Source organism: Xenopus laevis, chromosome 7S, assembly GCF_017654675.1.
Source record: "Xenopus laevis strain J_2021 chromosome 7S, Xenopus_laevis_v10.1, whole genome shotgun sequence".
NCBI classification, from domain to species: domain Eukaryota; kingdom Metazoa; phylum Chordata; class Amphibia; order Anura; family Pipidae; genus Xenopus; species Xenopus laevis.
The window spans coordinates 21828803-21845754 of NC_054384.1; the positions used below are offsets into that span (position 1 = coordinate 21828803).

Consider the following 16952-nt stretch of genomic DNA (forward strand, 5'->3'; position numbering starts at 1 on the left):
TCGATATGCCCACATTGAGGTTGGTTGATTTCGGGCTGATCCTTACGGGCAGTCGGATCACGGGACCACATTAACAAACAGATGCTGCCGCGATACGACGGGATTTTTTTACCCTGCCCGATCGACATCTGCCCAACTTTTGGGCAGATATCGATCGGGGAAGCCCATCGGAGGGCCCCACACATGGGCCAATAAGCTGCCGACTGGGTCTGTCGGCAGCTTTTATAGGGCCGTGTATTGGGGCCTTTAGGCTGATTAGTAATTAATACAGATAATTACTACATGGCAGCACAGAAACCAGTGCAATTAGCATCAGAATTTAATATTCAGCCCTGTAGCATCAGCTTATATTACAGGCCAACCTCATTTTCTGCTGGATAATTAGTGACGAGCCCTAAGCTTAGCTTCTCAACAGCTGCTCAGAGCCCACTGAGCATGTGAGTGTCACAGACACTTTCCAAGATGGTGACCCCCTGTGACAAGTTTGAAATCCTGGATCATTGCTGCTATTGACAAGCTGAAACTTTAGACTCGTGCAATAAAGTTCAGTATATAAAATATGCCATTTTTAGCCATTTTAATTTTAGGGTTAGGTTCTCCTTTAAAGAGAAGCAGTTCAATTAAGTTTTAGGTGTAAAAACAAAATGTTGTGGTTTCTACCTTTACAAAGAACCTCATTACATAATTCAGAACCCAGGCCGTCTTTCCTTTCTTTTCGCTTGAATAAAATTTGCGTTTTTGACTCTTATCTCCTGCAAGATCATTCTTTTTATTAGGCATTGTCTCAGCAGCCGCGTCTCCCCATTAGTGTTAATTACTATTTAGATCCAGGGGCTGCGAGGACTGTTAGCCGATAGCCTCCTCTGAGAATCCAACTTGCACATGGAACCAGCTGGCAGGGCGTGCAAATGTATCTCCTAAGAGACTCAGACGGCATCTCATGCCTGGTCATATCAGAAACGCAAGAGCCCTCAGCTCTAGGAAAGGGTAACCAACAGCTATTAACCACCACCGAATCTGCACAGATTTTTTAATTACACCATCTGAAATAAGTGACTGAGCACCGAGCAAATACAAATTGCAGTAACAAGGCTGACAAGGGAGTCAGGTCACTGTTTATAAGAGAGAAGTGTTAATGTTGCACCCATTGTTAGCGGGTTGATGAGACCAGGAATCGCTTCACTTATGCTGCACAAATTCATTGAGACATGACCTTTGTTCTACACACAAGGCAATAAGATGAAAAGGGAGACGGATGTCAAAAACAGTCATCATTTTTATGTGGCAGGCCCCTAACAAGACATTTTTATTAATAGTTTGATTGCTGTAATCTTTTTTTGTCCTTTAAGCACACAGGATTAAAGTGTAATAAAACTTACTACAGATTTATTCCAATTACTTGTTTTTATTGATGTTATTATTAATGCTCACTGGGCTAGAAGCAGGGCTGGAGGAATGGCATCTACTCTATACCAATTAGTCTGTTTATACCTAAAGGTGGCCGTAGACGCACAGATAATATCGTAAGAAACAAATTTTCATCCGATATTCGTTGCGTGAATGGTGGGAAAAGAGCCGACCGATATCGGCAGAAGCCTTGGATATCGGTCGGCTCGTCGATCGGAAAATTTTGATTGGGTGCCTTTGAAGGGACCCAAACATCGCCCATTGTTAGTGCTGAATCGTCAGATACAGGTAGAATTCTATTGTTTCTTCCCGTATATCTACCTGTATATCTGACGATTCAGCTCTACACGTGTGTATTGAAACAAACGATCTTTCTTGGAAAGATCTTTTCCAAGAAAGATCGTAATTGTTACATCTATGGCCACCTTAAGGAAGAGGGCTAAACACCCTAAAGTTTACATGTAATGTATTGCAAGTTAACAGCCTCAATACCTTCAATTTATTTTATTTTCCTTTGTAACCACTAAAGGGTGAATATATAGTTGTTTTTTTTCTCCCCAACTGGATCAGCTTGGAGCTTTACCCTCACCAAGACATATGGGTTCAGGATGGCCTACTGGTAGGGTGTCACCTCACCCCTTGAAAGTAGAACTAAAGCCCAACTGAAGAAGTAGCTAGAAATGGTATACATTATATTTTGTGCTTCTGTGCCAGCCCAAAGCAACCACAGCCCTTTAACACTGTGGATAATACAAAAACGAGTCATACTCAAATAGGAAACCAGACTCATCTCAACCCTTGCTTGATTGGCTAATTGGGTCAGACTAAAAATGGGCATTTGAAACACATGTCGGGGCTTGAGACTTTGGCTCGAAGGACATATAGGCAAGGAGAATCATCCAACATATCGGGATATTGATATAGATATATTTGCACTATGAATCGACTTTATTGTTATGTAATAAATGTATGCCTTCCGTGCCAGATCTCCCTCTTACAAACCTTCACCTCTTTTCTTTCTCTTCTTTCTCATCTACCTTCCCGTCTTTTGAATGTTTTCCCAGGGTTAAAAAGAAAAAATCACTAGAGCAATGAGTTCTTTATAATTGCCTTTATTACTGTACAACAAATGTGTAACACTGTTTATGTAACCATGCACTAGTAATAAATAAAACTTTAAAAAAAAAACACAGCCCTTTAGCAGTAAAGATCTGTGTCTCCAAAGATGCCCCAGTAGCTCCCCATCTTCTTTTCTGCTGATTCACTGCACATGCTCTGTGCTGCTGTCACTTACTGAGCTTAGGGACCCATTCACAATATACAGTACACATAGAATATAAGACTGATTAGTAATTAATACAGATAAATACTACATGGCAGCTCAGAAACCAGTACAATTAGCATCAGAATTTAATAATCAGTCCTGTAGCATCAGCTTATATTACAGACCAACCTCATTTTCTGCTTAATCATTTGTGACGACCCCTAAGATTAGCTTCTCAACAGCTGCTCAGAGCCCACTGAGCATGTGAGTGTCACAGACACTTTCCAAGATGGTGACCCCCTGTGACAAGTTTGAAGTCCTGGATCATTGCTGCTATTGACAAGCTGAAACTTTAGGCTGGTGCAATAAGTTCAGTATGTAAAATATGGCATTTTTAGCCACATTAATTTTTAAGTATTAGTTATACTTTAAAACCGATATATGGATGCACATATATCAGTTTAGTCTGCAGCATGTATCTAAATGAACTACTAATTAGCCATGCAGGCTGTGGATTCCATATGTGACTGGTTTTAAAGGGGTGAGGTGGCAACCCTACCTATTGGTATACCCCCCAACTGTCCTGTTTTTAGAGACAGCTTAACCCACAGTCCCTAATTTGTACTGGAAAGTCCCGTTTTCTCTGCACTGAACAGCCAGAAAAATAAACAAAGTTTCTAACTTAATTGGCTTTTGGCAGAGAGCCCAGAACAGCCACAGCAGAAGATACTTTTGTAACAATTTATAGATAAGAAAACAAGTAATTGTAACAATATAAGATAACAGGTCCATTTGAAAAAGTTGGACTCGCAGCTTAAAGGGCAATTCCCCTTCATTAGCAAAACTGTAATAACTGGGAAAAAAAACACAGAAATATGTTCAAACTTCTATAACCTGCCAAATTTTGTAAAATGAACATGGTAATTAGGGGGTGTGGTCACAAACATGGGCGTGGTCAAAAAATTTGCCATGCATGTGGCAGATTAATCTGATTAATGTGCCGCCATGCTGTATGCATCTAAATGAATTGCAATGAATTGCAAACCAGGCATGCAGAATGTGGATTCAATACGTGGCCAATATTAAAGGGGTGAAGTGGCAACGCTCTGTACAAAGAGCAATTTCATTTGCAAATTGTATTTATTTTTACACCCATGCAACTGGGCCTGATGCATCACATTGAACATAGTTGCATGTGCATAAAATGAAGTGGACAGAGATTGCGTTAGTTTGGAGGGATTACAACACAATTGCCAAAATTTATAGGCATTAACACTGTCCATAAATTTTTAATACTGGTCTTAACAAGTGTTTTAATGAATTTGAAACACACTGGACTCTGGATGCAGCAAACAACTGAAATGGATGCAAGAACATCCTATGTGATCAAATGTTTGGCACAGAGGAGTCAAATCTAAATCTGATCTGAAGACCAAAAAAAGGGCAGTGTCTTCCATCACATATGGGTACAAGTTTTTGTGCATCAGTATCTGGCAACCCTTAATGGACAGCTGCTTGCAATAGGATCAATCAGTTGGTGGCTTCGTCAATGAAGTCACATCTTATGGACATGATGCCCAAGGTTTAGGCACCTTCCACCATAAATAAATTGTGACAGCTGGATTGTTTGGAGTGCTAATATGGGTAATATTGTACGTTAAAGCACCTTGCTGGCAGACAATACACAATTGTATGTTCCAGTTCAAAGACAAAACAAAATGTGTGTGTAAATTATCAGTAGTAATTCTAATTTATAGTTAAGATTATCCCACATTTACACATCAGGTTGTACTTGCTAAGGCTAATGCCATTTCATTATTAGGGTTAAATGTCATGGACTCCTGCATAGGAGGTTAAATATAGCAACATATAAGATAGAACAGTTCATAAATATATAATCTTGTTTACAGCTTGTGTTTATCCATATGTAATGCCCATACTGTCATTGATGCTACTTCTTAGTCATCGCTGTTCTGCAGAGCTAACAGTACTGTCTTAGTTGGGTCCATATGTCTGTCTGCGGGGCATACGATTTAATGTAAGTTTCTTAATATAGTAACACAAAGGCAGAAACATCAACAAACTCCCTGTCATCACTAAGAGGGTGTTCCATTCCTGACATTTTTTAAGAATAACCAAAGCTTTCAAGCATCTTCTCACTAGCATTTTTATATCACAGAATCTGTACAAGAGCACTATCCCTTGAAAATAACATAAGTTAGTGTAGGGTCCTGCCTATTCATAACTATAAGGCTCTTTTAAGATGGACCTAAAGATGGAATTTTTAAGCTCCTGTCTCTTTTAAGATGGACTGAATAAGATCCTGTGATTACTTGTAGACTGCCTGTCCATACAGAAGCCCTTATCTTGTAATGGCCCTTCTTTTAAATGGGGTGCTGGCAGGTGCTGAAGGGAAAAGAGCTGCAGTTCCTTCTCACTTTCTATCAGATGCCACTGTCAGGTGTATTTATCCATGAAACCTCAGAACTTCTCAGAATTGTCCCTTTTTCGGAGGGACAGTCCCTCTTTTGACAGCTCAACCCGCAGTCCCTCATTTGTACTGGAAAGTCCCTCTTTTCTCTGCACTGAACAGCCAGAAAAAGAAACAAAGTTTCTAACTTAATTGGCTTTTAGCAGAGAGCCCAGAACAGCTAACAGGTGCAAATAAGATACTTTGCAACAATTTTGAGACACAAAAACACAGTTTAGATAAGGAGAAATATTTTCAAACTTTCATTACCTGCCAAATTTTGTAAAACAAACATGGTAATTAGGGGGTGTGGCCACAGAAAGGGGTGTGGTCAAAAAATTGCTGCGCTACATGCGGGAAAAAAAAATTTTGTCCCTGTTTTTACTTCCAAAATGTTGGGAGGTATGCGGATCTTTCAGTTTGATGACTGCAAGGCCAGCCAATCGTTATCCAACTGTTCAGGTTTGGTTTGAGGGCCATCTATTTAGAAGTAGAAGTTATATTTCTGTATTACAGTGGCATAGTTATAACAGAAGAATATCATTCTTCCTACTTTGATATTTGTTAACATGGCTACCTCCAGAAATCCTGCCAGGGTGAGCAATGGCCTGAACCACATTTGGTGTACAAAGTAGAACTAAATACTATATATCCAAAAGCACAATCACACACAGTAGTTATAAACAAGTGCTGTTCATTACAGAACAAGAGGTTACTAGACGGAGATATTTTATGTAGCGCCCCCATCAACATGCGCCAATTCTTCACTCAGCATAATTGGCCAATTTCAAACTTTATTTACTAATAAAACATAAAGTGACACAGGGGAAAAAAACAGAAATGAAAATGGTTAACATAGCCCTGATTATACATTCTATAAACTGGCCTACCTCGCAAATTACCTCCTGTCTGTAACCAGGGGAAAACATAATGGGAATTTCTCCAGGGATCAAATTCTGCTCCAGCAAGCCCCTATTCATTACATGCCAACTCTGACATAAACGGTCAATCAGTTAAAAACTTCCAGGAAGCCTTGAGATTGGTGAATAGTCATTAATAGCACCACTTCTTGCAAGGACACAGATGTATGGAGGTGCTGGAAACCATCCGTGTATGTTTATATGACCCAGGGATACTAATACAACAGGTCAGTTTTCTCTACTGAGAAATGGGAAATGTCAAAGATTTTTTTTCCCCCAAAAGATAACAAATGGTTGGAAGCCTCTGCTTCTTCTGTTCTCAGAAATTGGAGGTGCTGCTCATAGCAAAGTCAATCAAACCAATGAGCCTCTAATTATCCTGCGACTGATTCACTCCTTCTAGAAAGGTTATAATTAAGAGCTGCCATGTTAAAGGTAAATTATACTACACATTAACTAGGTTTAATGAACGTTAAATAATATACTGTGACATATGATTTTTGATGTCTTACCAACTCTCTTATATAAGATACTAGGAGAGATTTAAGAGGGTTGGCTATGCATTAGACATTGCAACTCGGTATATATTGTTTATAAAAAAGGCATTATATTAATGTATATCATCCAATCTTCCTGCTGTATTGTGCTTAATCTATATCTATTATTTCCACATTTTACTTCTCTCTAAGAAAAAATCCTAGAGAGTTGTTCCTGAAAGTTATTTATTCTTTTCAAGGGAAAATAGCAAGCCATACTACACACCCTGGCCTACAATGCCATGTCCATTCAGGTTTCTTTTAACGGGGATCTATACACAGTTTAGAAACTCTTTGGGTTACAAATCACAGGATACTTTTTAAAACATATTTTAAAAGGAGCATTTTGGGGTGGACGTCCACCTGCCACTATTCTGTATGAATCAAACACAGTGCTTTACCTTTGTTTAATTTCGAGCCAACATGTTATATGGATATCAGTTGTGAATGTGATTGTCGCAATTTTCAATGTTCTGGCCAGACTATTTTGTACCATGTCCTGAACAAAAGAAACAATAGAAATGTGGCCAATAAGGTGCCTGCTCTGTCAGATAATAGTGATGGGCGAATTTGGGGCATTTCACTTCGCCGAAAAATTCACAAATTTCCTGCGAAATTCGTGAAACGGCGAAAAATTCACAAAATGGCCCCGACGTCTCGTTTTTGATGCCAGCATTTGTTTTTTTGAACACCGGCGTCTGTTTTTTGGATGCCGGCGTGAATTCGCACCTGGTCAAATAAATTTGCCCATCCCTATCGGATAATATACACCTGTTAGTTCTGTAGGATGATTAATCCAATCCTGTATGTAGCAGCCTTTAGCCTAATAGCACATATGGTGCTTTGACTGATGCTGCCGCACAGTGGAAAACTATGGTGGTTAAAATGCCGCTGTCTGCCAACATAGATCAGATTTTTTTCCCAAATAGAGCACATAGGCCTCTTTTATGATCTGACTGTCCAGGGATCAGCCCAAATTAGTCAGCATGTCTGTGGCCATGTCAGGCAACGATCTGCTAGTTGTCTATGCCCAGATTTACAAAACCCTTATCCTCTAGTATCTAGACCAAGGTTACTACTTCATTCCTTTTAATACTGACCACATGTTATTCATAGCACAAAATTCATGCTGCAGATTGCATCAAATTCTGAGTAGCCTCCTACACTGATTTTTATAATTAGTCAGTATGAAAGTGTTGATATGGAAGCCCTAGTCCAACACATGACAGCAACTAGGAGATGGACTTATACCATTCCTGGGAAGATCACAGGTCTCACTCCAGCTTTTTCACACAATTCTATGCATATATGGTCACAGTTCTGTGGACACGTGAACCCTACTTTATTTGTACCCTGACCTGTGTGATGTCCTATGGTTTGTAAAGTTTGCCCAAATGATTCTTACACCCACATGCTCTAGAGAAATATTTACATTCACACTCCAACGTGTGCCCCACAGAGTCTGAATAATTAAAATATATGTCAGAAGAACCAAGTGGAGCTGTGCATTGCTTATGTGAACTATTTACTAGGAATTTTTTTCCCTCTATGCTTCTCCCATGCAAACACACAAATCACAAATATATGGCTCAATAGAAAACATTTTTCCAGATGGTCTGGCAATGGAAAGGCAGGAAATTTCAGGGGGGCTATGCTATCTTTAAATGATCTAAACACAGGCAGCTCATATAATTACTAGGAAGGGTATGAAGAACACCAAAACACTTGAACGCAAACTTTAGATAAGATAAGAATCCCAAGATAAGAATCCCAACCTTAAGATAAGATAAGAATCCCCACCTGGGAAATACAGCAATTCAGTACAGGTCACTGGCCAGATTACAACAGTCAAGATCTTGTGTGGTCCAATAAAACTCTTTATAGATTTATAGACTCCTTTAGAGTTTGAATCCTGTCACTAACAAGCCATGAAAGCAGCATAACACCAAGGCTAATATACAGCACATACCACTTAAGGAGAACAATATATACCCTTGCGTGTTTATTTTCAGTTGCTGCAAGGGTATATCCCTGCTTGAACCAGCCCTGAGTGGCAGTGAATTTCTTGAACTGTCTGTCTGGGAGTTTGCCGACCCCTCCATCACCGTGCACCAGGTGTTATCTCTAGAAGGCCAGGGTGTACGAGCGAACCATACATTTCAGCATTGCCCAAGGTAGAGCAGACATCATGGAAGACTAAACATGCCCAAATCCGTTAATATTAATTAATTTAGCAGCCAATATGCCATGGTTGCAATGCAGAGGTGCAAGTATATCAGGAGTGAGTAGCAAAAATACACTGAGATTGTTCCATATAAATTTGGTATTACATCAGTCCATCTGGAATTGACCCAAAGTGAGTAATGCACATGGGTTTTCATTCATACGTCCAATCATATTTTGTTCCAACATAATAAAAGCCAATGAACTGAAATAACTAACTTTTTAACTGTCATATTTAATTCATATGGCTGCCCCACCTCCTGCTCCTCTCTTCTTCTTAGTTGTAACATGCTGCCCAAATGAAAGTGCTGGTCTATTGTTTCCTACGACCAACACTGGCATTTCATACACATAAGTATCCAACAAGTGTTTCAATTAAAAATGAATATAAGCTTCAGCATACTGAAATAAGAAACTTTCTAAATACAATCAATTAAAAATTTGAAATCCTTTCTGAAATAATCAAGTTTATGTTCACTATACCTCTCTCAGCTTCTGTTTCTCTTCATTCTGTCTTATTGCAGGAGTTGGGTGTAAGATATTCATTGACTTAATTAATTCAGAAACGGTAAAGAATTTTTATTTGATTGTATTTAGGAAGTTTCTTATTTCAGTATGATGAAGCTTATATTAAATTTTCATTTTCGTGATAAGCAAAATGATGATATTATGATTATTATCGCTGATTTACTAAGCGCCATCCATCATTACACAGTGGCCTACATAGATTATACAGTATATTAGCACTCTCTGATAGTACCACATCTCACTTCTAAAACTGCCAGTGTGACACTGGGACGTGTAATAGCATAACAAGTGATGCTATGTGGCACGCATTTAATGGGGTCCTATATCTAAAAACGGGGCTTTTTTTATGAATAAAGTCTTTTTAGGATTCAGAATCAGTCAGAGATATGGAAGCCCAGAGAGAGCCCAGAACAGCCACATTAGCTGATAAGATTACGTTTAAGGCTAGTCCACACGGGGAGATAGCCCTGCGTTTGCGGTCGCGGCGACAAAGCGCCGCGCCAGTCGCCGCGACCGGCGCAGGCGACAGTTTTGTATGGGCGCCTATGTAAAAACGCCTGTGCTAACCACACGAGGCGATGCGCTTTTCAACAGTCGCCTGAAAAAGCCTGGCGAGGCATTTTCAGGCGACTGTTGAAAAGCGCATCGCCTCGTGTGGTTAGCACAGGCGTTTTTACATAGGCGCCCATACAAAACTGTCGCCTGCGCCGGTCGCGGCGACTGGCGCGGCGCTTTGTCGCCGCGACCGCAAACGCAAGGCTATCTCCCCGTGTGGAATAGCCCTTAAGGGTCCGCCAGCTAAGAAATGAATATCGCCTGCGGGCAGGCACACAGAGCGCTTCGTTTTCTGAAGTCGCCCGTAAATGCCTCACGAGAAAACTTCGGGCGACTTTGGAAAACGAAGCGTTTTCAATTGTTTCCCTGCACAGCAGTTAGGGACCATCTGACAATTCCTATCCACAGCGGTAAATGAAGGAAGAATTTCACTGCATACAGTCAGGTTTTTTTTTTATAAAAATGGTGAACATTTTTTAATTAAAGTATATTGGAGATAGGTTTCTTTTTCATTAAAGAAAAAATGGGATTTTATTTTTTTGCCTTTACATGCCCTTTAAGCCATTGCTGCCATAGTCCCAAAGTGCCTTTTAGTGTCTGATGGAGGTTATAAGGCAAAAATGCACCATTAAACAAATCCTAGTTTGATGGCACAAACAGGGTCAAACTGGTCTGGCAGAGTACCAGAGATCTCCTGGTGGGCCCCAACCAAGGACAATTTTTATTTAGTCCTTTTTTATTTTAACCACATGTCTTATATAACTCCTATTACACTTAGCACTGCCTAATCTTATTATTGCGAGAGTGGGCCATTAATAGCAAGTTCTCTTGTGGGACCTTATAGGCCCAGTCCAAGATTGGACACAAGGTGAATCTCATCTGCCACTGCCATGCAGTAGAAAAAATGGCAAAAATACAGAGACAAAATAACCCTATTTTTTTTTGTCACGGGGCCCTGGCTGACACTTATGATGCATAACAGGCAGATCTAAGTCTGTTGTTAATCCATGTACACCCGCCAAGGCGCTTTGTATTCAATAACATTAGGAGTGGTAACAGATGGACAGGGGTTTTGACCGCAGCTCTTCTCTGCCCAACGCCAGCAGTGGCCAAAAAGCCCTAGGCTTGTGTTCCGTTACGCTTAGGAGTCGTGGAATGCTGCAATTTGCAATTGAACAGCTCAGCATTCCAGCATCAGAATATTAAATGTAGTAAAAACAACAATAATAATAATTAAAAACAAGGACCAAAATCTGTAACTCATTACAAATGTTGCACAGAGTAGCACATTGTCATGCAAATGACTAATGAATGATTTGGCACATTGCTTTCATTCCCCCCGCCCCCAACGCCAAGCACTTTGTTCAAAATTATACAAATCCGCTTATTAAAATGTATTTAAATTGCTCTGTGTTTAATAGAACTTCATTAGCATTTCTTCATTCAGGCAGACATATAAGGCAGTTTTTTCCCCTGTATTCCACAGCACATGTTAGGAAATCAACTGCATCTGAAAGTTATGGCAATGATAGTAATTGGCAAATGCTGGAAAATAATTGTGTGTCTGGGTGCCTCTCCTGCAAAACAGTCCCAGCTGGGTCTCTTGCCTTGCTCTCGCTGTTTGGCTTATGTATTAATTACAGAGAAATATACCAGAGGGTGCTGGAATTTAGTCAGCATAATTGTGATCTATAGAATTTTGCTGAGATGCACATAGGGTTACCACCTGTTTGGCATTTTACCAGCCTGACCAGTAAAAATTATGCTTTATGCCAATGTTATCAATAGGTAAGACGGCAGGGACGTAACTACAGAGGAAGCAGAGCATGGGGTTATAGGGGCCCCATGAGGCCCTAAATAATGACCGATTTCAATATATATTGGTAAAAAAGGACAAAATTAATTTGCTGTGGGCACGGACGGAACTAAGGGTAGGCAGAGTAGGCATGTGCCTAGGGCACAAAAGCCAGGCACGTACCTCCTCTGTCGCCAACCCCTCATCAGATCCCCTCTCTCTGACTATCTTGTATAATTGTGTGTCCATTTGCACTTCCGCGCATGCCCTCCGCGACCGGGGTTTTCGCGCATGCGCGCAGTGACTAGCCAGCGCCGTGACAGGCCAGGTAGCCTAGGGCGCCTGCCCGGTGTGGCCCGGCTCTGGCTGTGGGGCCCAGTAACATCTAGTTATGCCACTGTAAGACGTATAGAAAAAGGCTGCAACCATAGATGCACGGGATAGGGTTAGGCAGGATAAAGTAGTAGATTTCCAAATTACTGGTGGAACAGGGGGTGAGCAGGGCCAGGTTAATGAGAGGGAAGAGCAAAAGGGGTGAGCAGGATCAAAGGCATTCTTAATCAGCCCCTGCATCCAAAAAGGCTACTAGAAATAGTGACAATAGAGGTGAGAGACATTGCAGGCACATATAGGAACAGAGTCAATCTTTTGAGCACCTTGTGGGGCTCTGAAGAATGTTTGCAATACCCAGTTCCAAGAGTACCAGCTGCTCATGCACTTGAAGCCCCACTGTGTGCCAGAAATGACATTTTCCGGTGGGTTTACAACCGAGAACTGAAATCCCTGCCACTTCTGAAGGAACACAGAATTCTTGGCAGAGTAGAGCAATGCACGGTGCACCAACAGCAGCATTATACATTCCAGGCGAGTAGGTCAGATAGAAGCGCAGCTAGAATAGGAAGATTCAGATGGGAGTTTTCATGTCTAGAGCTTTTTGCTTGCGCACGTTGAGATTCATTTATTATTTAGACGCAATGCACAATATACAGGCAAGTTACTAAACACTGTGCCTGACTATAGAACAGTTTTGTAGAAGGAACAGTTTTTCAGGCTGAGCTCTATACTATGCAGCACCCTCTGGTATGCCGCATGGCTGGAATCTGATCATGAGCATGCTGACAATAACCAGAACTGTAGTATTTAGCTAGAGATGGCAAAGACTAAGCACATTCAAGCCAGCCTCTTGTCTTTAAGATATAGGAGCTTTACATAAGGTGTCTGGACCTCTAGTTGATTTCTTCATTCTTCTCACCTGTGCAGCCCCCAGGCTGAAAAAGAACAGCAAAAAGTCCTGCAAACTTCCCTGCAAACTCCACAGAGCCTGGCAGATTTTTGTTTTGCCCAAGGAAACACTGCTTTACTATACTGTATTGCCTGCACTCAGGACCGCCATCAGAAATCGCAGGGCCCCTTACGACAAAATTTCCTAGGCCCCATGGGCTGCGCCAACCGCAAGTCCCACCTACAGGTCTGCCCCCCCTCACACAGTAAAAAAACAAAAAAAACATTGGTGGCTAGGGTTCCCACATGTTAATAAAAAATAAAAAGATATTGGATGTCAGGGCCCCCCATAATAAAAAACATTTGTGGCCAGGGCCCCCCCCCATAAAAAATATTGGTGGCTAGGACCCCACATAAGAAAAAAAATTGGTGGCCAAATTGGTGGCCAGGGCGCCCCCCCCCCCCACATTATAAGAAAATTGGTGGCCAGGGCCCCTTAAACGTCCATGCCTTCCCGAAGTCAGCAGCTCTCAGAAAGATGGGGGGCCCGGCTAATCAAGTAAGTGTGGCGTGGCCAGGCCCCCCTTACCCTCGGGCCCCCTACAACTCTCCTCCCTGTCCCCCCCTGATGGCTGCCTGCATTATGTCACTACAGAGACCCCCAGAGAAAAGGACTTTTAGGTACATAATACATAATTGTTAGCACCTTCAGTGGTAGAAGCCATGGGACTCATCCATCCATAGCTATCTTTACATTACACGGACCTCTAATTGTTTTCCTGATTCCTTCTGACCTGTGCCCCCTGGCTGGAAAAGTACAATGGTACATAACACATTATTCTATTCAGCTGCTTTTTTTTTTTTAGCACCTTCAGTGGTAGTTTTACCAGTTACCTATGGTTCTGTTTTATGGGACTCGTCAGGTTGAGGAAGATGCTTCTTGGACTGGAAAGCACAGGAATAAGAAAGCTTTCTCTCTCTTTAATCAAAGTTTTATTACTGTTTCATGCATTTTTTCCCAAGCTTTGTTGTCTTGGATACTAAAAACTCATTTGCGTCTTACAAATCATGATTTTCTAACTGCTACATCTGTAACTGTTTTCATGTAAGGAACATATTCCAGGCAGCTCATCTCTTGTGTTTAACACGATGTGTTAGAGATGGGTACAAGGTCACACTTTTCCATTCCTAATGTACCTATTTACCCTCTGGTTTGTGTCCTCCACCCTATATTCGCAAATTGGAAATCAGCCCCCCCCAGCTGCAGCTATTCTCAGGGGGTGGCAATCTAGTACTCAACAAAAATTGATTTATTATTCAATTATAAGGCACCGACAAGATACGCAGTGCTGTGCAATGTGATTATGAAACAGATACACTACAGCAAGACTTCTTGATTGAATCCGGTGCAAACTTAGCTATTTAATGTCACGGCCTTTCAGTTATCATGCGGCTGATTATGTTCCCCTGACAGCAGACGGATACATTTCCCAAGTGCGCTATTTTCATATGCCCGGTGGTCATTACACACTATAAAATTGCAATTCTCTATTGGCAGGGCTGCATTAAGCATCAGGGAGCATTGTATATAAAGTACAAAGGTGATCTATTATACTATGGAACAATTGCTCGGTCATTTCAGGATATAAATGAGGTCCAACCTGCACCCTTCCAGATGCTGATTTAAGTAAGCATTTTTGGAGCTGGCTTTTCTGCATTGCCCTGTGACTTCTGTCCTCCAATTTTATCCATCTATAGCTATTGCAGATGGGTCGACTATAGAATGCAATATAATAGATTTTACAGAAATGTAATGCCAGCACTACTAATCCTCTAAACCAATCAGATTCTCAGGAATGTACGGCAGCAGTTACAAGTTGGTTCCGTATATAAAAAAATCATATTGGTTTTAGCAGCAGCCAGTCTGAAGCAAAATCCACTGCTGTCTGGGATATTAGGTCACCAGTATCACTCACACCTCCAGGCTGGAAACCCCCCAGGTCAATGAACACAAGCAAAAGAATCCATGCAGAACAAAACCTTATTATTAACAAAACTGACTCTTCTAGGCAGACCCAGGCTTCAAAATGTATTCAGCAGTCAAGCAGTTACGCAGCAGCTGCGGCCACTGAATTCTACTAGATAAGTCAGGTGCCATAACACATGGAAGAAATGTACTATCTTTCCAAATCAAGTGTGTCACTTAGCCTGCCCCCATACTCTTTAAAAGTCCCTAATTAGTGATCTTGTTCTTAAACAGCTCTTTAGTCGCAGAAGTAATAACAATGCAGCCCTCCTGCTAGAGCAGTGATCGCAGCGGGACACCGATCGGTACTCGACTGAATGAGCAGTGATCAGAGCAGAAGGGCTCATTGGAAATGGGGTCGGACTGGCCCACTGGGATACCAGGAAAACTCCCGGTGGGTGTCAGTGGGTCCTCTTGCTTCTAACAATTTGGCATATATCACGGTCATTCCCTATTTCCTTATGGGGAAAAATGCTTAATAATGGAAGAATATAGTAAGTAGATATAAAAGATTTGGAGAATAAAGAGGTAAAGTGTGGAGAGGAGCAATAAGAGTTTGGAAAGTGGGCTCACAGTCTCAGGTTTTCTGGTGGGCACTGGGCTGGTTAAGCGGCGGAGCGACAAAGTAGCGATCCCAGAGCGTAAACTTATAATTAGTACTCATTCATGAGTTGAGATCTTCGATAAAGCGCATGGGTCCTATCTAATAGAATAGGGGCAAGTGCAATGTGACATTTCAAAGACTGAACGAAGGAAACGGCCTGGTTTCTAAATTACAGGGGGGCGGCAGTGCAGCTTGGTGACAGCGGCGATAAAATTTACAGCACATGCCACCAGCAACCCAGACTAAACCCGGACAGAATGATTGAAGGCGCCCATAAAATATTACACATTTACATTAATATCCACAAACTGCTTCCCCCTGTCTTCTGCCTGCTAGAATGGCACTTGCGGCGCTTCGTTTTCCGAAGTCGCCCGAAGTTTCCTCGTGAGGCGACTTCGGAAAACGAAGCGCCGCGAGTGCCATGCCACAGGCGTTTTTTTTTTTTTCTAGCAGGCGGAACACAGGGGGAAGCAGTTCAGGGAGTTGCCCCAAAGAAGAGGCGATTAGTCGCCGGGTGACTTATCTCCCCGAATCTCACAGTGTGACATTATCCTCGGTGTGACCCACGTGCCCCCAATACTCCAATACTCACACAATATACATTTTATTCTCAGTATTTGCACAGGTATACTCACAGCCTCTCCGTGCTCCTGGGGATATTCTTGGGCACCCCTTTTAGCGCTAAACCATGACAATCCACTGTGGTGCCACTGCAGGTACATAACGCCGGGCAGCCATTGGCACCAGCTTGGCAGATCCAGCTCCATGCCAGTATCCAGACTCCAGCTCGGAGCCACAATGGGAAGGTAGGGGAGCCCTTGGCATCCATGCTGGAAGTCGCGTTTTCAAGCTGCTAAGAGTGCGAGAAGCCCCTTTAAATCATCCAGAGTCCTGGGCAGGATCCCAATAGATTTCCCCAATACCAGTACCGTTGTGCAGTAGTCTCAATGACACAATGACCAGGAATGAAATAAAAAAAAGGATGAGAAATCCCTTTCCCCCTGCGCTGAGGCTGCTGCTGCTGCTGTTGGGAGCGCTGTTACCTTCTGCGCTTCTTCTTGGCACTAAGTGCGTGCGCCTGGAGTTGTGACGCTGCTGCTGCTGCTTCTGTCGCTGCTCTGTGTGTGTCTCAGGCTTGGAAGCAGCATTAATAATAAGAGTGGAAACGCGCACACACACAGTCATGTAACAGCAGCCATCCATCAATCCTGAGACACAAATATCACGCCTAACTCCTCCTTCCCTCCCTCCCTCCTGTCTTCTAACCTCCTCTCAGTCTGCCGGAGCCTCTACTTTCAGGGCTATACCCCCTACTGAATAACCGAGCAAGAAGGGAGGGGGCCACATTCGCAAACTCATCAGACTACAATGGCTTTGCAACTACAGCCAACATATAATAATAA

At 42.0% G+C, this 16952-nt stretch overlaps 1 protein-coding gene across 1 annotated transcript in view; it reads right to left on the minus strand.

Annotated features, from left to right (window-relative positions):
* Positions 1–16655, minus strand: part of slit1.S (slit guidance ligand 1 S homeolog) — a 233092-nt gene extending 216437 nt beyond the window's left edge. Inside the window, 1 exon segment of the mRNA NM_001087109.1 lies at positions 16185–16655. Within this exon segment, the coding sequence (NP_001080578.1) occupies positions 16185–16378 (194 nt within the window). The 5' untranslated portion in view covers positions 16379–16655.
* Positions 16656–16952: the final 297 nt, after the last annotated feature.